We start from the raw sequence: 26,222 nt of genomic DNA, 5'->3' as shown, positions 1-26,222 counted from the left end.
CACACACACACACACACACACACACACACACACAGAGTCAGAACTGAGGTGGGTACCAAATTCTGGTGTGTCTAGACTCAGGGCTGTACCTCCAGGCTCAGCAGTGAATAGCCCACCCAGCTCACCTCTTTTGCAGAAGTTGGCAATCCTACCAGCAGAAAAACAGGCTCAGCATCTTTGGCTGGACTTTGGCTGAGCCTTGTACTCTTTTATATATATTTTTTTAATTTGGTGCTAGTCTTGGGGTTTGAACTTAGCACCTGGGCGCTTTCCCTGAGCTTTGGTGCTCAAAGCTATTATTGCTCTACCCACTTGAACCACAGTTCCACTTCTAGCTTTTACATGATGAATCGGAAGTTAGAGTCTCACAGCTTATCCTGCTGGGGCTGGCTTCGAACCATGCTCCTCAGTTCTTAACCTCCTGAATAGGATTACAGGTGCGAGACACTGAGCTTTGCATTTTTTTGGGGGGTTGGTCATTGGCCTTGAACTCTGGGCCTGAGTGCTGTTCCTCAGCTCTTCACCTGAAGGCTAGTGCTCTACCACTTGAACCTCAGCGCCACTTCTGGTTTTCTGAGTGGACTTTCCTGCCTGGGCTGGCTTTGAACCGTGATCCTCAGATCTCAGCCTCTTGAGTAGCTAGGATGACAGGTGTGAGCCACCAGTGCCCCAGCTAGCCTTGCGCTCTTAACCTGATTGATGATGACAGTATACCAGGTGCACCCCAAAAAAGAGAACATCTGGATCCCAAAGAACTCTTCTACTCAAAGTTGGGGACGGACCACGACGTAGCAGAGGGAGCTGGTCACTGAGAGTTCCTGCTCTTGGGTCACGTGAGACAGAATGGCTTGGGGAAACTGAGGCTGCTCTAAGAAGTTTGGAGGTGAGGACGCATGCAGTAGCAGCTTGATGCCACAAGATGGCGCACGCGGGCGCATGGCTCCCCTGTCCCACCCCTTACCCCACCCCCTGGACCAACCTCTTCCTTCCTTGCCCTTCCTGCCCCATCCACACCGGCCTTTCGCCTGCTTTTCTGCGCTCCACAGGTACCCACCTTGCACCCCCTGATCATCTCTTCCTCTCTCCAATCAGGACCCACTCTCGCCTTCCCCCTGGGCTTCCCCTTCCTTCCCTTGGAGCTGTCCTTCTTCTTGTGTTCTTGCAGGCTGGAATCCCCAGAGGTCTTGGCCTGCCCTGCTGTTTGCTTGGATTTCCACCTTTGGGCCTGTGGGCCCTTTAAAACCCTACGCTTGGGCTTCCTCCCGCCCACCCTGGACCAGCCTGATTGGGCTAGATGAGGTCCATAGGCCAGACATTACAGTCCATGATGGAGCACTTACTATATCCTAAGCATAGTGTCAGAGGTGTTGGTTTGTTTGTTGTCAGTCGTGGGTCTTGAACTCTGGGCCTGGGCGCTGTCCCTCAGCTCTTCAGCTCAAGGCGAGCGCTCTACCACTTGAGCCACAGCGCCACTTGCAGCTTTCTGGTGGCTCCCTGGAGATAAGAGTTTCATGGACTTTCCTGCCTGGGGCTGCCACCTTTGAACCGTGATCCTCAGATTCAACCTCCTGAATAGCTAGGATGACAGGCGTGGGCCTGTTTGCTGGTGGCCCCATTTAATCCTATCCAGTGCCTCAGAACTAATTCAATGGAATTGCCTCCTTTCTAGAAAAGGATCAGGGCCCGATCAGCTGGAAGGGGAGACCCACCTCTTGAGTTCACTTTTCTCCAACTCACAATTATATCCTTCCTTGATTGTGCTATTGAGGAAGCTGAGGGGGAGGTTACTCAGTTGAGCGGCCCGAGGCGGGTAGAACACCTGCATGGTACAGGTGTCTAAAGACGGTCCCTAGAGGCCTCCTGGCTCCTCCTCTTGGCTCCATCAGAACAATATACTCAGCGTGGTCCTTCCCTCATCAGCCTGGCTTTGAACTACAGGTTCTCCGATCAAGGACAGAGGCTGCGGCGGGCATGTCCCACATACAGCAGCGAGATGGTACCGTCCAGGTACAGGAGCAGGCGCTGTTTTACCGAGAGGCCCGGCCGGGCAATGGACAGGCTGCTCGTTTCTCTGTGTTACTATTGCATGGTATTCGTTTCTCCTCGGAGACTTGGCAGAACCTGGGTACTCTCCACAAGCTGGCTGGGGCTGGCTACCGGGCTGTGGCGATTGACCTGCCAGGTAGGTGAATCGAAGGCAGGTACTGGGTCAGGGTTTGCAGACTCAGGGCCGGGGGGGGCTGGGAGAATGGAGGACCAAGCCAGGCGTAGGCCCTGAGCTGCAGAGTTGGATGCCTACTATTGCAAGAGAACTTTGAGCTTCTCTGATCTCTGCCTAGGACACTGTAGGACACTGTTCAGCTTATTATTGCTATTATTATTATTATTGTCAGTGGTGGGTCTTGAACTCTGGGCCTGGGCGCTATCCCACAGCTCTTCAGCTCAAGGTGAGCACTCTACCACTTGAGCCACAGCGCCACTTCTGGTTTTCTGATGGTTTTTATTGGAGAGAAGAGTCTCATGGTCTTTCCTGCCCAGGCTGGGTTTGAACTGTGAACCTCAGATCTCCTGAGTAGCTAGGATGACAGGTGTGAGCCACTGGTACCTGGCTTTGCTATTATTATTATTACTATTATTATTAGTGTTTTACTGTTATTATTACTTGTGCTGTTATGGGGGCTTGAACTCAGGGCTTGGGTGCTATCCCTTTTTCCCCTCAAGGCTGGTGCTCTACCACTTAACCAAACCTACATTTTGCGTTTTTTGTTTTTTGGGAGTTTTTTTTTTGGTGGTCAAACCAAAGATAAAAATCTCTCAGCCTTTTCTGGCTTTGGGTTTCAATCCTCCAATCTCAGCCTCCTGAGTAGCTAGGATGACAGGCCACCAGTGCACAGAGCAAGCTCTGCTTCCTACTGTTGGCGTATGGAAGGTAGCTCTTGTGTCTCTGAGCCTCTGTTTCATTTATTTATTTATTTATTTGTCGGTCCTGGGGCTTGAATTCAGAGCCTGGGCACTGTCCCTGAGCTGCTTTTTGCTCAAGACTAGCACTCTACCACTTTGAACCAGTGTTACTTCTGGTTTTCTGGTGACTCACTGGAGATCAGAGTCTCATGAACTTTCCTTGCCCGGGCTGGCTTTGAACCATGATCCTCTAGATCTCAGCCTCCTGAGTAGCTAGGATGACAGGTGTGAGCCACTGTCCCCTGGCCACCGTTTCCTTATCTACAAGGGAAAGTGCTACATTCACATTTGGGGTTGGCCCTGGGGAAGCTGGAGTGAGATTATTTGTGTGAGACTACGCTGTGTAATACACATCCTACATGATACATGCCATATACACGGTAGTACATGGCAGGCAGTAATGGTTGCTCAGCTGACTGGACCGAAACATATTCAATTGGCAATCTATTGGAAAGCCTGAGAGGTGAGATTCCAGTCTCCTGACACCTTGGGGTTGGCTCCTAGTCAGCGTCTCACATGCATAGGCCTTGACTGTCTATCTATAACCCAATCCGTCCAGGCCCAAAGCCCTTGGTATCCAGTGTGGAAGGGGTGATTTGGCTGATGGCTGATCTGATCCCCTCCTGGGCCAAATCATACCAGGGCTGCTATGATGCCAGGCCTCAAGAACAGGCCTTGTCATCCTAGCCTGATTGGTTCCCACAGTGGGATGGGCTGGACCTCAGGGCAAAGGTTGGGAGCTAAGGTTGTTGTTTAAGGTAAGGAGGAAGTTGGATTGCTAAGCACACCTCCCCTTCCCCTCCCTAACTTGGCCACAGTCCTCTGGGATCAACACCCTGTGCCAATTCAGGGCCAAGTCCCTTTGTAAGCAGTTAACTTTGTTTTTACAATAGTCCTAAATGACAAGCTCTTTAATTCCTTTTTTTTTTCTTCCATGTGTGGGTCTTGAACTCTGGGCCTAGGCGCTGTCCCACAGCTCTTCAGCTCAAGGCAAGCACTCTACCACTTGAACCACAGCACCACTTCCAGTTTTCTGGTGGTTCAGTAGAGATAAGAGTCTCACAGACTTGTGACTCAAACTGGTAGAGCATTAATTAGCCTGGAGTGAAAACATGCAAAGACAGTGCCCAGGCCCTGAGTTCAAGTCCCACAAAAGAAAGAAAGCTGAGCACAGAGAGGTTAATCTAAGAGGGCTTCCTGGAGGAAGAGACTCCATGTTTTCCCACTCATGACTCCTGTTTTCATCTCTCCCATACCCATATATTCTTGCAGGTCTGGGGCGTTCTAAGAAAGCAACGGCTCCTGCCCCTATTGGGGAGCTGGCCCCTGGCAGCTTTCTGATGGCTGTGGTGGATGCCTTGGAACTGGGCCCGTCCGTTGTTATTAGCCCCTCTTTAAGTGGCATGTACTCTCTGCCCTTCCTCACCACCCCTGGCTCCCAGATCCGGGGCTATGTGCCGGTGGCTCCTATCTGCACAGACAAGATCAGCGCTGTTGACTATGCCAGAGTGAAGGTACCTTGTGTTAGAAAGCTGAGATGTTCCTGTTTGGGGGCGGGGAGGGGAAAGGCGGCAACGGTGGCAAGGAAGGTTTGATCTCCGAGTCTTCATCATTCACATCTTGGGGCAGGGAAACCAAGGGGGTGACTTTATTGGGAGGAACTGACCCCCCCCCCGCCCCCAGCCTTTTGGTTCACTTAGCAAACTACTGTGCCGCAAGCCCCTGTGTCCAGCTGTGTCCTGGGGTGCCCCCCCCCCAAGGCTTGTCTCGGCCTTGAAGAGGCTGGATCCCTGCTGAATCTTCCTTCTTTTCCCTTCTCTTAGACACCGACTCTGATTGTATATGGTGATCAGGACCCGATGGGATCCAGCAGCTTTGAACACCTGAAGCAGCTGCCTAACCACAGGGTGTTGGTGATGGAGGGAGCAGGGCACCCCTGCTACCTGGACAAACCTGAACAGTGGCATCAAGGGCTGCTGGATTTCCTGCAGGGACTAGCTTGAGACTCAGCCCTGCTGATGGGGTGGGCTGCCAGCCTGCCTTGGGCTCTCTCTCTCTCTCTCTCTCATTCCTTTACTTCTGGCTCAATCATGTCCATGCAGCAGGTGCATCTGTCTGTGTCTCTCTGGGTTCTTAGTCTCTGGGTGCTTCTTTCTCTTGCAGAGACTAAAGGAGGTAAAAAAAAAAAAATCAAGTGGAAAAAAAGAAACTAAACCAATACTCAGGAACTCAAGGAAGTCATCTGGTGGAGGGTAATTCAGGAATTGTTTTTCCCATTCACTTTCTTGCTTGGCTTTCTCCTTCTCTGCCCTGCCTTCCTCTCTTATGTAGACCATAGATAAATACCCATCCCTCACCTGGGGAGGTACACAGGTATATCCTCTGTACCTTACAGAAGGGCTTGCCTCATTTGCATAAGCCAGCCTTCCAGGAAGGTTGTGTGGGGGGGGAATGGGGAAATTTCCTAGAACCTGACCCTTTACCTTGTCAGACTTTGAAGGGGTGTGGCCAACCAAGGCCCCACCCACCCATAGTTTGCAACAGGTCTCAGCCCTAAAGGGAAGGACAGACAAGCTCTATACACATACACCTCTGTCTCTCAGATCTCTGCTTTTCCTCTTCCTGGGGGTAGAGTGTGTGTGTGGGGGGTACCCCTATTTCCCTTAGGTTACCAAGTCTTGGATCTTTCTCAGATAAACCTGTTTCCTACTGAGGTTTGATTTTGGTAGTGGTTGTGATGGAAGGGATGTGTGTGTGTGTGTACATTAACAGATTATGGAAATCAGTGGAAATAAAGTGAAGCCACCCTCCCCCCCCTACACACCAACTGTGGCTGTGTCCTGAGCCCCTCCCCTCCCCTCTCTTCTTCTCTCCCCTCCCCACCCCCTGCCCCTTGGGGACTGCCTGAGAGGGAGGCCCCTCCCCCACCCTGGCAGGACCAGATGGTTTCCCCCCCCTCCCCTCCTCCAACTGCCCTTTGTCCACCAGGCCAGATGGAGGGAAAAGAGAGATTGGGTTCCCCTCCCACCCCCACACACAGAGGCTCAGGTGCCAAGAGACTCAGCTGGAAGAAGAGGGAGGGGAGGGAAGGGGAGGGCAGGGGGAGGGGGAGGGGAGGTCAGGGGGACCAGGCTGAGCCGATTACAGAGGGGGGAACAAAGGGGGGGGAGGAGGGGCAGAGGACTTGGAAACAGCTCAGCTCCCCGCCCCTCCTCCCCCCTCATCCCTTCCCCGTGGAGGCCTGGCCTGGCGGTGCCCCATCCCTATAGCGACCTTAGCGCCCCAAAAGGAATTCTGGAGGTAGACTTCTTTCTTCTTTTTTGGGGTGTGTGTGTGTATGGACTCATCCAGCGGAGGGGGGTGCCAGCAGGGCCTTCAGGCCTCCCCGCTTTCCTCACTCCAGCTTGGTCAGGAGAACCCCAGTTCCTGGGGCACGCAAGGCCCCCCCCCAGCCCAGGGCTGGGGAGGTGGGGGGGGTCGGGGCCGGCACTGGGACCCAGGTGGGGCTGAGATGAGGCAGGGTGCAGGGGTGGGGGGGCATCAGGGGCCCGGGGTCAGCACTGGAGCTGAGATGAGGCGGGGTGCAGGGGTGGGGGGGCATCAGGGGCCCGGGGTCAGCACTGGAGCTGAGATGAGGCGGGGTGCAGGGGTGGGGGGGCAGCAGGGCCCCGGGGTCAGGAGCTGACATGGGCGCGGGGAGGGAGGGAGGGAGGGAGGGTGGGGTGCAGGGGGGGGGGAGTCCGGGTGCAGCAGCAGCAAAGGCCCAGGGAGCCCGGGATTCGAACCCAGCCTGGCAGCCAGGGCGGGGTGTGTGTGTGTGTGTGGGGGGGGATCAGAAGCTGAACAGGGGAGGGGAAGGGGGAAGATCCGGACCTCACCCTCCCCAATCCTGAAACACAGACAGAGAAGGTGGGGGGTGAGATGGTGCAGCTGGGAAGGTGTGCAGGGCCGGGCTGGGGGCAGGAGGGGTCGCCGCAGCCCTCCCCTCCCGGAAGCCACAGGCGCAGGGGGGGGCCGTGGAGGGGTGCGCACGCGCGGTGAGGAGAGAGAGGGGCGGGGGGGGGGGGAGAGAACGGGGCGGGGCGGGGTGCGCGCACGCGCGATGGGGAGAGAGAGGGGCGGGGGAGAGGGCGGGGCGGGGCGGGGTGCGCGCACGCGCGATGGGGAGAGAGAGAGGGGCGGGGGAGAGGGCGGGGCGGGGTGCGCGCGCACGCGCGGTGAGGAGAGAGGAGGGGGAGAGAACGGGGCGGGGCGGGGTGCGTGCGCACGCGCGGTGAGGGGAGAGAGGCGGGGGAGAGGACAGGGGCGGGGTGGGGTGCGTGCGCGCACGCAATGAGGAGAGAGAGAGGGGCGGGGGAGAGGACGGGGCGGGGTGGGGCGCGCGCGCGCACGCAATGAGGAGGGGGGGGGTAGGACGGGCGGGGCGCGCGCGCACGCGCAGTGAGGAGAGAGGGGGACGAGGGAGAGGACGGGCGGGGCGGAGCGCGCGCGCACGCGCACTGAGGCGATTGAGGAGCCGGGGCGGAGGGGGGGGGGGGACGGGCGGGGCGGGGCGCGCGCGCACGCGCGGCTGCGGCACTGGGGCGTCCGGGGCGGGCCGGGCCGCGCGCTGTAATCGGATCCGGGGAAGGGAGGAGGGGGAGGAGGCGGGTGGGGGGGAGGGGGCCGCGGGCGGGCGGGCGGGGTGGGGGGGCGCGGAGCCGGGCTCCGGGCCGGGCCCGGGCTCCTCCGCGCGCCGCGCCTGTCAAACCCCTCATTGTTCGCAGCTGATGTCACCCGCAGTTGTGAGCGGCCGCCTCTCCGGGGGACAATGTGGCTCTGAGCGGCCCCGCCGCCGCCGCAGGACAGCCCCGGAGAGGTAGGGTGCGGGGTGAGCCTGGGGGCCGGGGCGGGGGGGGGGAGGCTGGGAAGTTTGGGGGGGATGGGGTGGGGGGGAGTGGGACTCAAGGGGGGTGCGGGGAGGCCGGGCCTGCGTGCAGGGGTCCCCCCCTGCTTTCTCAAGAGGTGGTGATGAGGATGGGGTGATGATGATGATCATGATGATGATGGTGGTAGAGGGGTCCTAGGAGACTGATGGGGGGGTCCTTGTCCCATCCCTCCAAGGCCTGCACAGGTGTGGGAGAAGTTGGGGGGTAAGTGGGGAAACCACTGGTTTTTGGCTAGAGGAGCTGAGGACGTGGGGGTGGGGGGGTGCTGGGTCTTTAGGGTACCAGATTTGCACCCCCTTCCCCTGCATATCCACACATGCACACACACACACAAGCAGGTTGTGGTTCCTAGCTTCCTTTCTGCACCCCCTGGCGCACGCTCTCTCTTTTTCTCTCACATACACACACCCCTTTTTTTCCATCTGTCCCCCCCCCCCCAACCCTGCAGTCCTTCCCAAGAGAGCCAGACACAGACTCAAACCTCCAGCTAGGCCAGCCAGGGGGTAATAAAAGGGGAAAGATGGGAGAGAGAGGCAAACCCAACCGACCCCTTCCTGCCCTGTGATTTCTTTACCTCCCCAGTGGTGACCTAGCTTCCGCACTGGGGGTGGTGGTGGAAGGCAGGGGGTGGGCCTGGGGGGGGTCTTAGGGTGGGGAAGGGGGGGCTTTGCCTGGGCCTCGTGCAGAAGAGAAAGGGAGGTACCCACCTTCCTATCCCAGGCCCTCCCTTCCCCTCCCCCCCCCCCCCCCCCCCGCACTGCCATCTTGAGACCTGTGGCACCCAAGGCCCCACCCCACCCTGGCACCCAGAGAAATGGTCATCCATAGGGATGGATGCACTCTGGGCTGCTTGGCCCTTCCCTCAGGATGTGGGGAGGGGGGAGAGACTGGATTCCTCCATCAAGCTCCCCTCCCCCATGATCACCCTCATGCTGGACACACAGAACATGTGACTCTTCTTCCCCTCCCCTCCACCACCTCTCCCCCCCCCCCCACTCTCACAAAGCTGGGGTAAGACCCTGAGAAGCTGAGTTCTGGCCTTCTGCTTTCCCCTGTGGGTCAACTTTATGGTCTCAGGTCCAGCTCCTGGAGCTTTATTGTCTTCCCTAGTGGAAGATTTGATCTCTCCCAAGTCCTGGAACATTCTCCCCCCCCCCCCTTCCCATCACCACCATCATCAACTTCCAAACCGCCCCCATCCCCAGCTTCTCCCCCCCCCCCTCCAGCCTTCATCAGCATTCAGTCTCAGGCTGTCCAAACACAAGGGGATTGTTCTATTAGCACACTCGGGGGTGGGGGGCTGGGAGCAGGCGGCCCACACACCCTGGCAGGCCCAGAGGCTGCAGTGAAGTCTGGCCTGCCCCACCCTGAATCCCCAGACTCGGGGCTCTATCCACTTTCCCTCCTCCGGTGACTGCCTCCCTCCCCCAGCCTCCATCAGCAGAACTCGGTGCTCAGCTCTTAAGGAGAGAGTCTGGTCGGGCTGGTGCAGATAGAGGGAGAGGGAGAGGTTTCTCCCGGCTTGTCCCTGGCCTCCTGGGCATTGAGAATCATTTCACTTAAGTCTCTTCAACTCGGGCTCACATTTCCCCCAACTCTTTGAAAGCCTTCATCAGATTCGGGGAGAAGATTCCCACTGTGGTCCCCTAGAAACTCATAGCAGTAATGCCCCTGGGCTTGGGAGAAAGAATGCAAATGGGCTGTGATGTGGAGGAAGGATCTGGAAAGATCTTGTCTGCCCCTGTGAAGGGGTGTGTGTGTGTGTGTGTGTGTGTGTGTGTGTGTGTGTGTGTGTGTGTGTGTGTGTGTGTGTGTGTGTGTGTGTGTGTGTGTGTGTGTGTGTGTGTGTAAAGATCTTGTCTGCCCCTGTGAAGGGGTGTGTGTGTGTGTGTGTGTGTGTGTGTGTGTGTGTGTGTGTGTGTGTGTGTGCGCCAGGATTCTGTGCCTAAAGGATCTCTTAACACTTCTCCCCCCAGGGACTACTAGGTACCCTAACTTCTCCTTATGCACGGAAAGAACCTGGGCCTGTCTCAGATTTCCCCTCTGTTTAGCAGAAAGACAGACTCCAAAGGTCCCTATTGGGAATCTTGTGACTTTTGAGTAGTCATCTTTTTGGTGGCGGTGGGGGGTGGGGGGGGGACACAGAGGCCTAAGAGGGCTTTACATCTGATTCTGGAAGCTTCTGGAAGGTGGATTTAGGCATGCATTTCAAGCTGGGGTGAGCTGGTGAAGACCTAAGAGGTTTTGGAAGAGCTAGGCCTGGCGTGCACGGCGTGGTCAGGGAGGAAAACGGGCATAAAAGGGAAGACAAGAAAAGCTGACAGGAGCTGGACAAGGAAAGGCCTTGATTGCCTGGCCATGGAGCTCAGGCTTCCCTCTTTCCATTCTTGGGGGGCACTGGGGAGCCCCAAGATGGTTGTGGAGCAGCCGCGGCGTGAACATGCAAGTCTTCGGCATGGAGAATGGAAGCAAGAGATTCTTCCCAGTTGGAGTGACCCTCAGGGAGTGAGGCTGTGGTCTTCTTCCTAGAGTCCAGTTGAGGCCTGGGCCTGCCTTGATTTCCCTTGGCAATGAAGACTGTTTTTTTTGGGGGGGGGCGGTGCTGGTTAATGATACTCCCATGTAGCATTGCAGCTCCCTGCCAGTTTGCTCTTCTGGCACTTTCACGAAATGGAATGGGAATCAAGAAGCAGGAAGCTAGAGGAGAAGTAGACCCTGGGCTACTTCCCAGTGCCCCCCTTCCACCCCCAAACTAGGTCTGATCGGTCATTCTGAGAGGCTAAAAGCCCAAGAGGCCAGGCCTTGGGCCAGAAGATGCTGGGCTATGTTTTTGTTTTTGTTTTGGTGGAGGCCAGACTAGCGGCATCAGAGTAGAGGATGGGCAGACGCCTAGGCAGCCTTCAATGCCAAGTCCCCCCGCCTCTACTCCCCCCTACTCCTCACCCCCACCCTCCTGCCACACCCTGTGCCTGGCCTGTGGCTCTTAAACTAGCCTCATTGGGTGTGGTCCAGCCCATCAGGTACAGAAGGCTGGGATCACTGTGTGTGTGTAGGGGGGGGGGTTATGATATCAGGTAGGGGTGATATGGGCGGAGCCTGTATCTCCCCTCTCTTCTGAATTCAGGTAGGTGTGCAGAGAGCTCTGACTGGTCCAGACACTGGGCCAAGAGAACAGGGCATCCCCCGGGGGAGGGGGTGGCCCAGTCTACTTGAGTTGCTGGCTCCCAAGAGCCCTCCCCTCCTCCCCCCTCCTCCCCTCCCCCTCCCCCCTCCCAGGATTGTTCTTACTCCAGAACAAAGCCAGGGTTGGACACTTGATCCCTGTATGTGTGTGTAGTGGGGGGGGGGGAGGGGGAATCTGGCTAAGCCCCCCCCTCTTTGATTGGGCAGCTGTCAGGAGAGAGAGAGAGAGAGAGACAGCTGGGGGGGAGGGGCAGGAAGAGGGTAGACTCTCTAGCCTCTATTGCTTACACAGCTGTCTTTTCTCTCCCCCCCCCCCCACTTTCCAGCCTGAGTGGCAAGAAGCCAGCCACAGAAAGAAAGTGGGTACTGGGTCTGGGGAAGGGGTCTTGGAGAACAAGCGGGAAGGGCAGGCCGAGGTTAGGAACCTTGGTTTGAGCTGGTGATGCCCTGCCAGGGAAAGCCTGCTGACCGGAGCTGGGGGGGCGGGGGGGGGGGAGAGGAAGGGGAGGGTGCCAGGCACCCTCAGAGGTGAGCTGGAGGTCAGTGTGGCACAATGTGGCCTGGCAGAGTCTCGGGGCTCCTCGTTCGCTCGCCCCAGGTGGATCACAGCAAGGCTCAGGGCGGAAGAAGGCCTGGTAGGGATTGAGCGCAATTGGGGGGGGGGTCTACTTTTTTCCTCAGCAAGAACTCCAGTTCCGATCGGCTCCCCATTTCTCCTGGTACCACTGAATAAATGAGGTGGTATGTGGGTAGAGGGGGCACTGCGGGTGTGGGGGTGATCACATTTCCCGCTGGTGACTTTTTGCCTTCTAGGTGTCCCTGGACAACCCCCCCACACACACCCCAAAAATCTGGGAGCTTAAGGGTCTAGCTCTGGATAAGCTGCCATTCCATCTGTTCACCAGGCAAAGGGTCTCCCAGGGCAGCGAAAAGACAAAGAGACAAATAGATCCACACTGAAGCATGTCCAAAGGTGGTACAGAGCCACCACCGGTGGCTCATGCCTGTCATCCTAGCTACTCGGGAGGATCATGGTTCGAAGCCAACCTAGGCAGGGAAAATCCATAAGAGTCACCTCCGATGAACCCTTCCCAAAGCCAGAAAGTGGAATTGTGGCTCAAGTGGTAGAGCACTAGCCTTGAGGATAAAAGCTCAGGGACAGCACCCAAGCCCTGAGTTCAAGCCCTAGGATCCATCTCCTTCTCCCCTGCCTGTCCCCCCCCACACCCCCCAAAAGGAGACACAGATGAGAGTTTGCTCTTGGCCTGCACTAGCAAGCAGGGCTGTGACCTTGATCAGATGATAGATTGTGTCTGTGTAGATTTATTTTCCCCTTCTATGTCTGAGCAGTGTTCACGGTGGCCTCGCTGTGAACTGAGAGCCCTGGGGACACAAGGAGAAAGTGACAAGGCTGTCCCCCGCTGCTCTAAGGTGCTCTGGGGCTGGCTGTCCACAGGGACACAACCAAACACGTCATCACCAAATGCTTTGCTGGGGGAAGTGCAGGCAGCCAGAGAAATGTCTAGCAAGGGCAGCCAGCATGAGTTTGGCTGGGATACCCAGAGCCACAGGCTCTGAAATCTACTGCTGGCCTCCACCCTTTGGCAGATGCCTATGGTAGAAGTCAAATCAAAGGAGGAGCAGGTTGCTGGGGGAAAATGGCATGGTGTGGGGGGAGGGAAGGGCTGTCACCTCCATGACATACGCAGACTTCTATAAAAATGCCAGGCAAGCCCAGTGCCCTGTGAGTCACACCTGTAATCCTTGGCTACTTGGGAGGCTGAGATCTGAGGATCAGGGGGAAAGAAAAGTCAGCAGTGGAGGTATAGTTCAAGGACAGATGGGGGCAGTGGCTCACTCCTGTTATCCTAGCGCGATCTGAAGATTGTGGTTCAAAGCCAGCTCTGGGCAGGAAAGTCTGTGAGACTCTTATTTCCAATGACCCATCAGAAGACCGGAAGTGGCACGGTGGCTCAAGTGGTAGAGCACTAGCCTTGAGCTGAAGAGCTGAGGGGAAGTGCCCAGGCCCTGAGTTCAGGCCCCACCACTGACAGACACACACACACACACACACACACACACACACACACACACAGCTCAGGGACAGTGTCCAGTCCCTGAGTTCAAGTCCCAAAGGACTGGCACCCAAATCAAAATCAAGCCAGGCCAGGGAGCCCCCTTTCCTCTCCCAAGCTGGTTAGCAAGATGTCAAAGAAAGCTTAGGGGGGCTGAGGAAAAATGTCACCAGAGGCCTCTAAAGTGCCCCCAAATGCAAGCACACTGAAGCATTTGAAACCACATCTCCTGTCTCTGGCAGGAGGAATCTGGAGAGCTGGAACTTAGTCTAGGCCCACAGTTGCCCCCAACCTCCCCCTCCCTGATTAGTCCCACACCCTGCCCTTCTTGAATTATGGTCTTCTAGCTCAGCTCCATCCAGCCTGAAAACCTGGTGGAGGAGGATTTCTGAGAAGGATTAAGGTTTGGGATTAAGGGGTGTATAAAAGGGTTGGGTGGGGAGGGTTGGTAGCCAGCTAATCCTAGAAGCTAATCTCAGGCTCCGACTCCCTTCGGCATTCATGGCCCTGCCATTCCTTCAGCCCACCAAATCGCTCTCTCGCCCACCACCCAGGACTTGAGACCCACAAGCTTAAGTGACTGTTTGGGTAGAGAATGTAGCTAGCCTTGGAAGCTTCTTACCTCTTTCCTGTGTTGGGGTGGAGGGAACCAACACTGGGTGGATTCTTGACCTTTCTCCCATGTTGAACCCCGAGTCCAGTATTGAATGCTGGCTGGTTTCAGGGAGCCTCTTCTGGGGATTGCCAAGCTTTTACCAGGCAGCAGGTGAAAGAAAGATCCTCCCCCCCCCCACCTTTGCCAGTCCTGGGGCTTGAACTCAGGGCCTGGCTACTGCCCCTGAGCTGCTTTTGGTCAAGGCTAGCACTCTGCGCCACTTCCGGCCTTCTGGTGATTCACTGGAGATAAGAATCTTAAGAACTGTCCTGCCCTGGGCTGGCTTTGATCCGATGATCCTCAGATCTTAGCCTCTTGAATAGCTAGGATGACAGGCATGAGCCACCGGTGCCTAGCTTTTACCTTCTTCTTGTGCTGGGGTTCAAACCTAGGGTACCACCGAACTGAGCTATATCCCCACTCTTTCTAGATACACAGATATCTGTGATGAAGAAGGGATGGTAATTCAGAATGGCTGAGTACTTGTGTGTATGTGTGTGTGTGTGTGTGTGTGTGTGTGTGTGTGTGTGTGTGTGTGTGTGCAGACTACATGCATGTGTGCTGGTCCTGAGACTTGAACTCAGGGCCAGGGTACTGTCCTTTAGCTTTTTCCCATTCAAAGCTGGTGTTGAACCACTTGAGCCACAGCTCCACTTGGATGGTTAATTGGACAGAAGAGTCTTACTGACTTTACTACCTGGGGCTGTCTTTGAACCGGCGATCCTCAGATCTCAGCCTCCTGAGTAGCTAGGATGACAGGCGTGAGCCTCCTGTGCCTGATTTCAATGTGTCTCATTTTAATTCGCATAACTTTTTTGGGGGGAATGGGGTAGCATTTTGGTATAGCCCTTTTATTACCGATGGGAATAACTTGGGGCCGGCATAGGTTCCAGGAGCTGGGGATGATCCCAGCACTTGTCTCCAGTGCTAATACACTGGGTGTGTTTTTTCCTGTCCCTTGCCAGAGTCGAGCAGGTCACAGCGTGGACACACTCCTAGGCCACTGCGGCCCCAGCCCCGCCCGACACGATGAGTGGCTCAGATGCGGGGCTGGAGGAGGAGCCGGAGCTCAGCATCACCCTCACGCTGAGGATGCTGATGCATGGCAAGGTGAGGGGCGTGGTCGGGCAGCGCAATGGGCGTGGCCTGGCATGGTGAGGGGCGTGGTTAGGCAGAGCGGTGGGCGTGGCCTGGCATGGTGAGGGGCGTGGTATGTATGAGGGGATGTGATGGGCAGAGCAGTGGGCGTGGCCTGGTATGATGAGGGGCGTGGTTAGGTAGAGCAGTGGGCGTGGCCTGGCATGGTGAGTGGCCTGGTATGTATGAGGGGGCGTGATGGGCCATGGTGGCATGGTTGGGCAGAGTGGTGGGCGTGGCCTGGCATGGTGAGGGGGCGTGGTTGGGCAGAGCGGTGGGCGTGGCCTGGCATGGTGAGTGGTCTGGCATGTATGAGGGGGCGTGGTCTGGCAGGTGCATGGGCGGGGCCTCCGTGACAGGCCAAGGCTTAGGCTTCCTACAAGAGTCCCTGCCTGAGTGAAGGGAAGGGGCTGGTCCCCATCTGACTGCACCCTTGGTCTTGTTTGCAGGAAGTGGGCAGCATCATTGGGAAGGTAAGGTGCTTGTGGGTGAAGCCAGGGTTCAGAGGTGATTAGCCATGGAAGCTAAAAGAGCCCGTTGTTTGTTTCGTATCCATCCCACAGAAGGGAGAGACTGTCAAACGAATCCGGGAGCAGGTGAGGATGGGGCAGAGAGGGTGGGAAGGGAGGGAGCCCCAGGGTGTGTGGATGGGGGTGTGCAGAAGGAGCTTCCCCACTACCGCATCCCTGCCCTGGGCCCGTCGGGAAGGCCCGGTGGGCTTGCTGGCAATCGAGGTAGGGGAAGGCGGCCCTGCTGCCCTGCGGCTCCTTCTCTATCCACAGAGCAGTGCCCGGATCACCATCTCCGAGGGGTCGTGCCCAGAACGCATCACCACCATCACCGGCTCCACAGCTGCTGTCTTCCACGCCGTCTCTATGATCGCATTCAAGTTGGATGAGGTCCGTGGGCAGGCCGGGGCCTGGAGAAAGCCTAAGGGAGGTAGTCTGGGAAGAACTCCAGCTGCATAGAATGGCTGTGGGTAGGAGGGGGCGTCCAACCCTGGCCAGTATGCCCCCCCCTTTTTGTTTCTATTGGTCAGTCATAGGGCTTAAGCTCAGGACTTAGGTGCTGTCCTTGAGCTCTTTTTGCTCAAAGCTAGTGCTCTACCACTTTGAGCCATAGCTCATTGGAGATCAGAGGCTCCTGGACGTTCCTTACCCCAGGGGCTGGCTTTGAACCATGATCCTCAGATCCCAAGCGTCCCGAGTAACCAGGATGGATGACAGGTGTGGCACTTGAGAAGAGAGTTAACGAAGAAGCGTGCATAGCCAACCCCCCCCCTTCGCCCCATCTTCCTGCCACAGGACCTTTGTGCTGCTCCGACAAACGGTGGCAATGTCTCTAGGCCTCCTGTGACCCTACGCCTTGTTATCCCTGCCAGCCAGTGTGGCTCACTGATCGGGAAGGCTGGCACTAAGATCAAAGAGATCCGGGAGGTGAGGAGCAGGGGCACTGCCTAGTGGTAAGAGGGGAAACTGGGCTTGTGGCTTGAACCCCAGGGTGGAGCTCCGAGCCTGCCAGTCCTGCTGCTTTTAGACCATTAGAATTGCCAGATGGAGTCACTTTGCTTTGGCCTTGGCCTTATTTTTTTTTTTTTTTCTACTCTCCCTCTCCTTTCCCACTGCCCCCCTGCCCCCCTGCCCCTCTGTCTTCTTCTTCTTCTTCTTCTTCTTCTTCTTCTTCTTCTTCTTCTTCTTCTTCTTCTTCTTCTTCTTCTTCTTCTTCTTCTTCTTCTTCTTCTTCTTCTTCTTCTTCCTCTCTCTCTCTCTCTCTCTCTCTCTCTCTCTCTCTTTCTGTTTTTGGTTGGTCATGGGTCTTGAACTCTGGACCTGGGTGCTGTCCCTCAGCTCTTCAGCTCAAGGCTAGCGCTCTACCACTTGAGCCCAGCGCCACTTCTGGTTTTCTGGTGATTTATTGGAGATAAATGTCTCAAGGACTTTCCTGCCTGGGTTGGCTTTGAACCATGATCCTCAGATCTCAGCCTCCTGAGTAGCTGACAGGCGTGAGCCATGGCCCTATCTATCTATCTATCTATCTATCTATCTATCTATCTATCTATCTATCTATCTATCTATCTAATCAATCAATCTATCTATCTATCTATCTCTGTATTTCCTTTCTCCAATCTAGCTCTCTCCTTTCTCTTATATTTATCTTTCTGCTTCTCTGTATTTCCTTTCTCCTCTCTCTCTCTCTCTGCTTCTTTCCTCTCTCCCTCTCTTCCTTCCCTCTCCTCTTCTCTCTCTTCCTGCCACTCTTACAGCCTTCGCCTGGCCTGAAACTCTCACTTCTCCTGTCCAGCCTCCTCCCTAGTGTGGGGATCATAGGTGTGTACCACCATGCTCGGCTGTAGCTGTTGATTTTTTTTTCTCTTCGTAGACCACGGGAGCCCAGGTGCAGGTGGCAGGGGACCTGCTCCCGAATTCCACAGAGCGTGCTGTCACCGTGTCTGGGGTGCCGGATGCCATCATCCTGTGTGTGCGCCAGATCTGTGCTGTTATCCTGGAGGTGCTGGCCTGGGGAAGGGCAGAGGAGGGGGGAGAGGGGAGCCCCCTAGTCCTGTTGATGCCAGTGACATTGGAGTGGGGGTAGGGGAGTGTTGCAGGGGTGGATTCTGAACTCCAGGGCATTGGGGGGGGGGCTTTAAGGCTATTGGGTTCGTGTGTGTGTGTGTGTGTGTGTGTGTGTGTGTGTGTGTGTGTGTGTGTGTGTGGTAATAGAAGCTGAGTGAGTACTTTGTGTCTTTCAGTCCCCACCCAAAGGAGCCACCATCCCCTATCACCCCAGCCTCTCCCTAGGTTCTGTCCTTCTCTCTGCCAACCAGGTGAGGGAAATGACCCAAGAGGAGAGCAAGGAAGCATGATTGGAGGGGGCTAGCAGGAAGAATGGGGATGGTGGGGGGAGCCGGGCGCCCGTGGCTCACGCCTGTCATCCTAGCTACTCAGGAGGCTGAGATCTGAGGATCATGGTTCAAAGCCAGCCCGGGCAGGAAAGTCCGTGAGACTCTTAACTCTAATGAACCACCAGAAGACCAGAAATGGTGCTGTGGTTCAAGTGGTAGAGCGCCAGCCTTGCGCTGAAGAGCTCAGGGACAGCGCCCAGGCCCAGAGTTCAAGCCCCACGACCGACCAAAATAAAAATTAGGGGGTGAGGCCAGGCGTGACCTTGGCTGATGTGTCCCGACCTGCCACAGTGACCCCCCCCCCAAACTCCTCTCCGGCTTCTTCCCCACTATTGTCCCTACAGGGCTTCTCTGTCCAGGGTCAATATGGAGCAGTGACCCCTGCTGAGGTGAGTCGACCCCTGCTCCACCAACCCAAGGCTTCTCTTCTTGAACTGCCTGACCTCTGACCTTTACCATTTGACCTCTGACCTCTGACCCCCCACAGGTCACTAAGCTCCAGCAGCTCTCAGGCCACGCAGTCCCCTTCGCCTCACCCAGTGTGGTGCCAGGTGAGTTTACTCCCGGCAGGAGGAGGTGGGGCAGCCTTCCTTCTTAGTCATTTTAGGTATGCCAGCCCTGGGGCTTGAACTCAAGGCCTTAGGGCTCTGTCCCTGAGCTTTTTTTATTTTTTCCCTCAAGGCTAGCACTCTACCACTTGAGCCACAGCTCCACACTTCCGGCTTGTTTTTGTTTAGTTTTTGTTGGTTCATTGGAGATAAGAGAATCTTATATATAGGTTTTCCTGTCCCAGGCTGGCTTTGAACTGTGATCCTCAGATCTCAGCCTCCTGAGTAGCTGGGATGATGGGCGTGGCTCTGGGCAGCCCCCCCCCTTGAACAGACAGACCTAGACACCCCTCTCCCTCCCCCCCCACCTCACCCACCTCATTCAAGTCTCTCTTCTCCACCTCAGGACTGGATCCTGGTGCACAGACCAGCTCCCAGGAATTCTTGGTTCCCAATGACGTGAGCATGGGAAGATGGGGTGGTAGGAAGGGTGGGTAGGGGGACCCAGGGTATTGGGGGTGGGGGGTGTGAAGGTGGGCCTTATATCCAAGTGTTGAACGCTGCCTTCCCTCCAGCTGATCGGCTGCGTGATCGGACGCCAAGGTAGCAAGATCAGTGAGATCAGGCAGATGTCAGGGGCGCATATCAAGATCGGGAACCAAGCAGAGGGTGCTGGGGAGCGACACGTGACCATCACCGGCTCCCCAGTCTCCATTGCCCTGGCCCAGTACCTCATCACTGCCTGGTGAGCAGGGAGTGGCTGCAGGAGGGGAGGGCCCACCTCCTTTCTCTCTGGATTGGTCCTCTGCTTCCCCTAAGCCCCTCCTACTGTCCTACTGTGACATTCTACCCAGCTTCCTCCTCTGTGTCCATTGCTCATGTCCCCGCTGCCCATTGCTGCCTGTGTGTGTGTGTGTGTGTGTGTGTGTGTGTGTGTGTGTGTGTGTGTGTGTGTGTGTGTGTGTGTGTGTGTGTGTGTGTGTGTGTGTGTGTGTGTGTGTGTGTGTGTGTGTGTGTGTGTGTGCTCGCCAGTACTGAGGTTTGAACTCAGGGACTGGACACTGTCCCTTAGCTTTGTTTTTTTTTTTTTTTAATTGGTGGTTCATTGGAGGTAAAGAGTCTCATGGATTTTCGTGCCTGGGCTGGCTTCAAACTGTGATCCTCAGATCTCAGCCTCCTGAGTAGCTGAGGATTATATAAACATGATTCACTAGTACCTGACCTAATCTCAGCTAGGATGACAGGTGTGAGCCACTGGCGCCTGGCTCTTTTTTTTTTTTTTTCCCCTTCCTTCCTTCTTTCCTCCCTTCCTTCCTTCCTTCCTTCTCTCCCTTCCCTCCCTCCCTCCCTCCCTCCCTCCCTCCTTCCTTCCTTCCTTCTTTCCTTCCTTCCTTCCTTTCTCTTTTTTTTTTTTTGTCAGTCATGGGGCTTAAACTCTGGGCCTGGGCGCTGTCCCTCAGCTCTTCAGCTCAAGGCAAACACGCTACCACTTGAGCCACAGCACACTTCCTGTTTTCTGGTGGTTCTTTGGAGATCAGAGTCTCACAGACTTTCTTGCCCGGGCTGGCTTTGAACCACGATCCTCCGATCTCAGCCTCCTGAGTAGCTAGGGTGACAGGCGTGAGCCACCAGCACCAGGCCCATTGCTGGCTCTTTTTCCTGATTTTTGTTCGTTTGTTTTCCCGAACCCCTGTTTCTTCCCCACTATTGCTAGATTCACCTGTCTGGTCTCCCCTCCTCGCCCTTCCACCTTCCCCCCGCCCTCCCCCCAAACACAGCAGCACTAGATCCTTCGTCTGGCTACATCATCTCACCCTCTCTTTCCCCTCCTCTCCCCCTCTGTATTCCTCTCTCCAGTCTAGAGACGGCCAAGTCTACCTCTGGGGGTACACCGGGCTCAGCCCCCGCAGACCTGCCCACCCCCTTCTCACCGCCCTTGACTGCCCTGCCCACGGCTCCCCCGGGCTTACTGGGCACACCCTATATCTCCCTCTCCAACTTCATCGGCCTCAAACCCGTACCCTTCTTGGCTCTACCACCTGCTTCGCCGGGGCCACCGCCAGGCCTGGCGGCTTACACGGCCAAGATGGCAGCAGCCAATGGCAGCAAGAAAGCTGAGCGGCAGAAATTCTCCCCCTACTGAGGCCGGCTGAGGCACAGACGATGAAGGGGGGTGGGGGACAGGCAGGACCCCCCACCTCACCCCCACCCCTCCCCACCGCCCTCTCCCCAGGCAGGAGCTGCCAATGTATCCTGCCTGCTCCCCATGGAAACTCTACTTTTGGTGTGTGTGTGGGGTGGGGGCAGGGGAGGTCTACATGGGGGACATCCCAAGCGCCCCCCCCGAATGCCAGACGCATGGATGCATCCCCCCTACTTTTACCCCAGGCCCCCAGGGCTTTCTAGAGTTTGTCCTCTCAGAGAAAGGGAGTTGGTTTCCAGCCCAGGGTTTCTGGGCAGGAAGGTCACTTGGGCGACCCACCAACTCTCTTGGGCTATATAGATCAATAGCCTGAGTTGCCAGCGAGTCCTAGAGCTTCCGATCACCTTCGATCACTTTCCAATCACCTTCCTAGGGCAAGCGAATAAACTAGGAGATCAACAGTTCCCCCTGGGGGCTTCTGGTTTGGTTGCCCTGGTGGGGAATCAGGGAGGAGGAGAAGGAGGAGGAGGAGGAGGAGGAGGAGGGCTTGAGGGGGTGGGCTGAGGGGGAAACAAACCTCTCTGCTCCCCTCCCGCTCCCCCCTCCGCACCCCTGCATTTTCCGGCTGCTTTCACTGATAACCCTTTCGACTGGAAAAGGACTAGGTGGACTTTGTCAGGGATTTATACCCCCAAAGCAAGGGCTCTGTGTTGGAGTTTGGAGTTTGGGGGAGGGGAAGGGGGTGACATGGTCTGGGCAGGGGGTGGGGGTGGGGGACGAGGGCCCCGTTCTCAGCAGCAGACACTCTCTGTACAGTTTTTTTCAATCCCTGTTTTTTGAATAAATATTCTCAGCGACCAGAAGACTGTGGACGGTGCTAATGTTGGGGTGGGGACACACACACACACACACACACACACACACACACACGCAAAACCAACCACAAAAATCCTCCAGCTCCCTCTTAGGTTGCAGCCCCATCCCTAATGCCAGTTTAGGGGTGCCAGTTTAGAGGTGTCTTATCCAACCTCTTGCTTCTTGTGTCAAAAGAGATCCAGTGGTGGTCTGAATGTGTTAGAAGCAGATGGCGCTTTCCCGTGGCTTTTCCTCAGCTTGTCTCTGCTGCTGGTTTTCTGGGAAGTCCTGCTGGAAGTCTGTCCTCTGGTGCCTCCTGGGTTGGCTGAACTTTAGGACCTGGTGGTACCTTAGGGCTCTCTTAGTCATCCTGCCCCACTTTTTTGTTCTCCCTGGGCCAGGGACTGTCTGTAAGTTTCCAACAGTTAACACAGAAGGAGCCTTTAAGGGAGATGAGTAAAACAGGGCTCAGGAGAAAAAAATAAATAAATAAAGGAGGTTTTGTGTCCAAGGCTGCCAGCTAAGGTTAGGCCCAGCACAGAGTCCTGAGAAACTTGGGGATCACACCAGACCTCCAGTCCACTTTTACTACCTGCCACAGAGCCAAAAGTTGAGGCAGGAGATTTTCAGAGGCCTGAGCTGGGGCAGGGGCTGGGGGGGGGGGGGGGACAGGGCTGGGCCCTTGGGCATCATCTTTTATCCAGAGCAGAAGGAGCAAGAGGGTCTCAGGTGGCCTGTGGCGTGCTGCTGACAGGGCTCTGCCCTTCTGCCAGCTGGCTGATGTGATCTGGTGCCTGGCAAGGGGCTAGAACAGGGGGTCTCTGGAGGCGATGTAGGAGGGTCCCGGGGTGCCAGGCTTGCGCCGCGCAGGGTCTTGGCAGGGCCTGGCGGGTCAGGCGGCACAGTGCTAGGCGCACAGGGCGTTGGAGGAGCCCGTAGAGGAACGGGTGGACGGCGAAGGCGGAATAGGCCAGCCAGGTGACGGCTGTCTCGGCCTCTGCAGCCCTGGTGACGGGTGCCAGGCACGCAAAACCATAAGGCAACCAACAGGCTGCGAATTGGCCTATGGCTAGGCTGGGAGCCAGAGCCGCTTTCCCCCCGGGCAGGTGCGATCGGAGAGGTGGCAAGAAGGAGAGCCGGCTGTCCAAGGAGTCAGAGCGGAGTCGGGCACCCCCAGGCCTGGGTCCCGGAGGTCTCAGGGTGGCAGCGCGCCGAGCCACCAGGAAAATACTGCCATAGGCCCCCAGCAGCAAGAAGGCTGGCAATGCGAATGCCAGCAGTGCCCAGAGTGGCCGGAAGGGTCCAAGCCCCCCAGCCAACACTGAACACCGGGCTGGTGCAGGGGGCGGGCCGGGAGGGGGGCCCAGCAAAGACAGGACACCCAGGATCCCGGCTGAGGTCCACACGGTGGTGAGCACCAGCCCGGGCCGGGGTCGGATACCCGGATGCAATGGGTGTGCAATGAATCGGTAGCGTGCCAAGGCCAGGGCGGCCACACCCAACGTGCATGCGGGGAGCAGAGCTGCAGAGAGGAAGCGCGCAGCCCGGCACCATGCAGGGCCCAGGGGCATCCGGCCCAGTCCAGACGGTGGTGCTGCCAGCAAGCCCAATGGCATGATGGACGCAGCGGCCAGGAGATCCACCACGCACAGGTGCACGAGATAGAGACCGTCTTGTAATCCCGGGGTTCGCACCACCACGATCAGCAGGGCCCCGTTGCCCAGCAGTGTACCCACCTCCACCAGCACGGCCAGGATGAACCCCATGGAGCCCCCCTCGCTTCCCGCAGGGGTGATCCTCAGCAGCAGTACCGTGCTGTTGGCCATCAGAGCCAGCTGCTCAGCTGCCTGGTCCAAGATTGCAGAAAGCATGCACGCATACAGAAAGCCGGGCGCCGTGGCTCACGCCTGTAATCCTAGCTACTCAAGCAGACTTGAGATCTGAGGATCACGGTTCCAAGCTCAATGCCGGGGCAGAAAAGTCCAGCAGACGCTTATCTCCGATGAACCACCAAAAAAATAAATAAATAAAGTCCCAAAGTGGTAGAACAACCAGCCTGGAAGAAAACCCAAGGACAGTGCCCAGGCCCCGAGTTCAAGTCCCAAAACTGGCACCAAAAAAAAAAAAAAAAAAAAACCCAAGAGCGAGAGAGAAAAGGAAATTTCCATCACCTGTCCCTTTGCTCTTCTAGCTCTTCCTCACCTCATCAGCTATCCAGGAAGGTGGCTTCCATATTTCCAGGCTGTCATCCCCTTTTGGTTTTTGGAGGGGGGGGGTGGGGAAGAGCGGGGAGGGGGCCCGTGGAGGCCCGGATGGAAAAATACAAGGCTCAATCTGCTGAGTGTCTCTTCCCCTTGCCCCAGCCCAGCTCTAAGAGCTCAGCGTCTGTGGAGATGGTACTGGCTGTCACTCTGATGGTGGCCTCTGGAGACACAGAGAGCAGCAGGGAGGGAGGGAGGAAGGGAGGGAGGAGGGCGGCCTACCACCAAGCCCACGGGTCCTAGGCAGCTGGCAGCTGGAGACTCTAGCCTAGGGAAAGGGCCTAGCAGGCATGGAACTGGGTTCTGCAGAGTGATCCTCACTTACAGGCCTCAGAATTCTGTTTCCGGCCATTAGTTCCACAGCCTGAGGGTGGAAGTAACTCCCTAAGGTCGCTTACCTTCCGAGTATCCAGTTGCATCTTTTCAGATTCTTTCCCTGTGTTGTTCTTCTTGCTAGACCTCTCTGCAGTGCCCTTTCTGCTTGGCTGTTGAACGACACATAACCCTGCACGTATTGTAATCTGTTGAGGGGGGCTGTGACCCCCTTCGTTGGCCTTCCCTGAGATTCCCTCCTGAAGCTTCCATCTTCTTCCTTGTCCATAGGACGTCTAGCCATAGTTTGCTGTTCATCTCACCTGTGGAAACCATGTTCCAGGGTCTGTGCATATTCTGTGTTCCCTCTGCCCAGATACCCTTCCCTCACATCTGCCCTTGGCTCCGTGTGTGTGTGTGTGTGTGTGTGTGTGTGTGTGCTTGAACTCTGGGCCTGGGCACTGTCCCTCAGCTCTTCAGCTCAAGGTGAGCGCTCTACCACTTGAGAGCCACAGCACCATTTCTGGTTTTCTGGGTGGTTCATTGGAGACAAGAATCTCACAGACTTTCCTGCCAAGGTTGGCTTCCAACTGTGATCTTCAGATCTCAGCCTCCTGAGTAGCTGGGAATTACAGGCATGAGCTACCAGCTCTGGACCAGTCACCCACCCCAGGTCTTCCATCTTGGCCTGGGATCGGAGTGGTGTCTTCACCAGCAGCATGTCCTTCTTGGCCTGCGGAATCTCCAGGGAGTTGATGGGCTGAGGTCAGGTTTGGCCAAAGTGGGATGACCGTGTAGAAATGGGAGGAGAGCTTGTCCAGGCCTTGGTTGCGGGGAGGGAGGCTTTTCAAAGGGCATCTAAGGCCTCAAGCCCTTTGTGATCTACTGCCTGCTCAGTTTTCCCAAGGGCATCTTCTTCATGTCTAGACGGATGAAGAAATCGGGCTTTAGATCTAGCGCCCCATTATCCTGGTGTGGGGGGGAGGGTAGGGGAGAGGATGCTACTACTTGAACTAGCTCCTCCTCCTCCTCCTCTTCCTCCTCCTCCTCCTCTTCTCCTTCTTCTCCTTCTTCTCCTCCTTCTTCTCCTCCTTCTTCTCCTTCTTCTTTCTCCTCCTCCTCCTCCTCCTCCTCCTCCTCCTCCTCCTCCTCCTCCTCCTCCTCCTCTTCTCCTTCTTCTCCTTCTTCTCCTCCTTCTTCTCCTTCTTCTTTCTCCTCCTCCTCCTCCTCCTCCTCCTCCTCCTCCTGCTCCTCCTCCTCCTCTTCCTCCTCCTCCTCCTCCTCCTCTTCTCCTTCTTCTCCTTCTTCTCCTCCTTCTTCTCCTCCTCCTCCTCCTCCTCCTCCTCCTCCTCCTCCTCCTCCTCCTCTTCCTCCTCCTCCTCCTCTTCCTCCTCCTCCTCCTCTTCCTCCTTCTGGTGTGGGGCTTGAACTCAGGGCCTGGGCTCTGTCCCTCAGCTCTTCAGCTCAATGCTAGCGCTCTACCACTTGAGCCACAGTGCCACTTCCAGTTTTCTGGAGCTAAGAGTCTCATGGCCTTTCCTGCCCAGGGCTGGCTTTGAACTGTGAACCTCAGATCTCAGCCTCCTGAGTAGCTAGGATGAAAGGTGTGAGCCACCACGCCCAGCTAGAACTTATGATTGTGGCGTCTGCTGTTGGATTGGTTCAAGGTACCATCGTATAATTGTACAGAAGCGAGGTGAGTCAGGAAGGCTGAGGATCTTCATTGTCAAGGACGTGGCTAAGATCTAGCAGAAGGGTCGGAGGGCAGGGATTCTGGAAGAACAGAATTCTGCCTTGGGATGGGGAAGGGTGCTAATTTGAGGAGTCTCATGTGGTGGTGAGCCTTTGGGGGTGGAAAGGGGGTAGCAGAAAGTCAGGCCCCTCCCTCCAGTGGAGAAAGTCTGCCTGGACCAAGCCCAACTCATTTGCATCTGATGAGATGGTTTTTGTTTTTGTTTTTTGGTGCTGGTACTGGGGCTTGAACTCAGGGCCCGGGCACTTGGTTTTGTTTTGTTTTTTTTTTTCTGCTCAAGGCTGGCTGGTGCTCTACCACTTGAGCCACATCTCTACTTCTGCTTTTTTTTAATGGTTCTCTGGAGATAAGAATCCCACAGAATTTTCCTTCCCCAACTGGCTTTTTGCAGTGTGGTCCTCAGATCTCAGCCCCCTGAGTAGCTGGGATTACAGGCATTGATGCATGGCTAGACCCCCATCTCTGTGGTAGGTCTGTGGAGTTTACTTGGAGATCCTGAGCTCCCCTGA

General features: G+C 56.3%; 3 protein-coding genes across 5 annotated transcripts; 2 read left to right on the top strand and 1 right to left on the bottom strand.

Annotated features, from left to right (window-relative positions):
* The first annotated feature begins 987 nt into the window (after positions 1 to 987).
* On the top strand, positions 988 to 5,782 carry LOC138815956 (putative protein-lysine deacylase ABHD14B). 2 transcript variants are annotated; one of them, XM_070005369.1, is made up of 4 exons: positions 988 to 1,046; positions 1,939 to 2,182; positions 4,234 to 4,475; positions 4,785 to 5,782. In XM_070005369.1, exons 2-4 carry the CDS (start codon positions 1,972 to 1,974, stop codon positions 4,962 to 4,964), a joined length of 633 nt encoding a protein of 210 aa, XP_069861470.1. In that variant the 5' UTR covers positions 988 to 1,046; positions 1,939 to 1,971; the 3' UTR covers positions 4,965 to 5,782. The 2 variants fall into 2 exon arrangements, with proteins under 2 accessions (XP_069861470.1, XP_069861471.1); XM_070005370.1 differs by having other exon boundaries at positions 1,008 to 1,046; positions 1,921 to 2,182.
* A 460-nt stretch (positions 5,783 to 6,242) lies between these two features.
* LOC138815953 (poly(rC)-binding protein 4) lies at positions 6,243 to 21,280 on the top strand. 2 transcript variants are annotated; one of them, XM_070005363.1, is made up of 14 exons: positions 6,243 to 6,261; positions 7,728 to 7,819; positions 14,768 to 14,912; positions 15,389 to 15,412; positions 15,503 to 15,535; positions 15,722 to 15,838; positions 16,244 to 16,375; positions 17,319 to 17,447; positions 17,689 to 17,763; positions 18,186 to 18,230; positions 18,329 to 18,392; positions 18,796 to 18,848; positions 18,965 to 19,134; positions 20,247 to 21,280. In XM_070005363.1, exons 3-14 carry the CDS (start codon positions 14,832 to 14,834, stop codon positions 20,530 to 20,532), a joined length of 1,209 nt encoding a protein of 402 aa, XP_069861464.1. In that variant the 5' UTR covers positions 6,243 to 6,261; positions 7,728 to 7,819; positions 14,768 to 14,831; the 3' UTR covers positions 20,533 to 21,280. The 2 variants fall into 2 exon arrangements, with proteins under 2 accessions (XP_069861464.1, XP_069861463.1); XM_070005362.1 differs by lacking the exon at positions 6,243 to 6,261 and having other exon boundaries at positions 7,651 to 7,819.
* Positions 21,281 to 22,112: 832 nt separating this feature from the next.
* On the bottom strand, positions 22,113 to 23,258 carry LOC138815912 (G-protein coupled receptor 62-like). Its single transcript, XM_070005292.1, has one exon. It carries the CDS (start codon positions 23,256 to 23,258, stop codon positions 22,113 to 22,115), a length of 1,146 nt encoding a protein of 381 aa, XP_069861393.1.
* Between the last annotated feature and the right edge of the window lie 2,964 nt (positions 23,259 to 26,222).

Source organism: Dipodomys merriami, unplaced genomic scaffold (genome assembly GCF_024711535.1).
Source record: "Dipodomys merriami isolate MVZ:Mamm:240054 unplaced genomic scaffold, mDipMer1.0.p SCAF_68, whole genome shotgun sequence".
Taxonomy (NCBI): domain Eukaryota; kingdom Metazoa; phylum Chordata; class Mammalia; order Rodentia; family Heteromyidae; genus Dipodomys; species Dipodomys merriami.
This window is presented reverse-complemented; position numbering and strand designations above follow the sequence as displayed.

Excerpts from the sequence above, each read along its gene's own strand:
- LOC138815956 (XM_070005369.1), top strand. The coding sequence starts at position 1,972 with ATGTCCCACATACAGCAGCGAGATGGTACCGTCCAGGTACAGGAGCAG. Across the intron at positions 2,183-4,233 it reads TGTGGCGATTGACCTGCCAG|GTCTGGGGCGTTCTAAGAAA; the intron begins GTAGGTGAATCG and ends ATATTCTTGCAG. Across the intron at positions 4,476-4,784 it reads TTGACTATGCCAGAGTGAAG|ACACCGACTCTGATTGTATA; the intron begins GTACCTTGTGTT and ends CCCTTCTCTTAG.
- LOC138815953 (XM_070005363.1), top strand. The coding sequence starts at position 14,832 with ATGAGTGGCTCAGATGCGGGGCTGGAGGAGGAGCCGGAGCTCAGCATC. Across the intron at positions 15,536-15,721 it reads TCAAACGAATCCGGGAGCAG|AGCAGTGCCCGGATCACCAT; the intron begins GTGAGGATGGGG and ends CTCTATCCACAG. Across the intron at positions 18,849-18,964 it reads AATTCTTGGTTCCCAATGAC|CTGATCGGCTGCGTGATCGG; the intron begins GTGAGCATGGGA and ends CCTTCCCTCCAG.
- LOC138815912 (XM_070005292.1), bottom strand. The coding sequence starts at position 23,258 with ATGCTTTCTGCAATCTTGGACCAGGCAGCTGAGCAGCTGGCTCTGATG.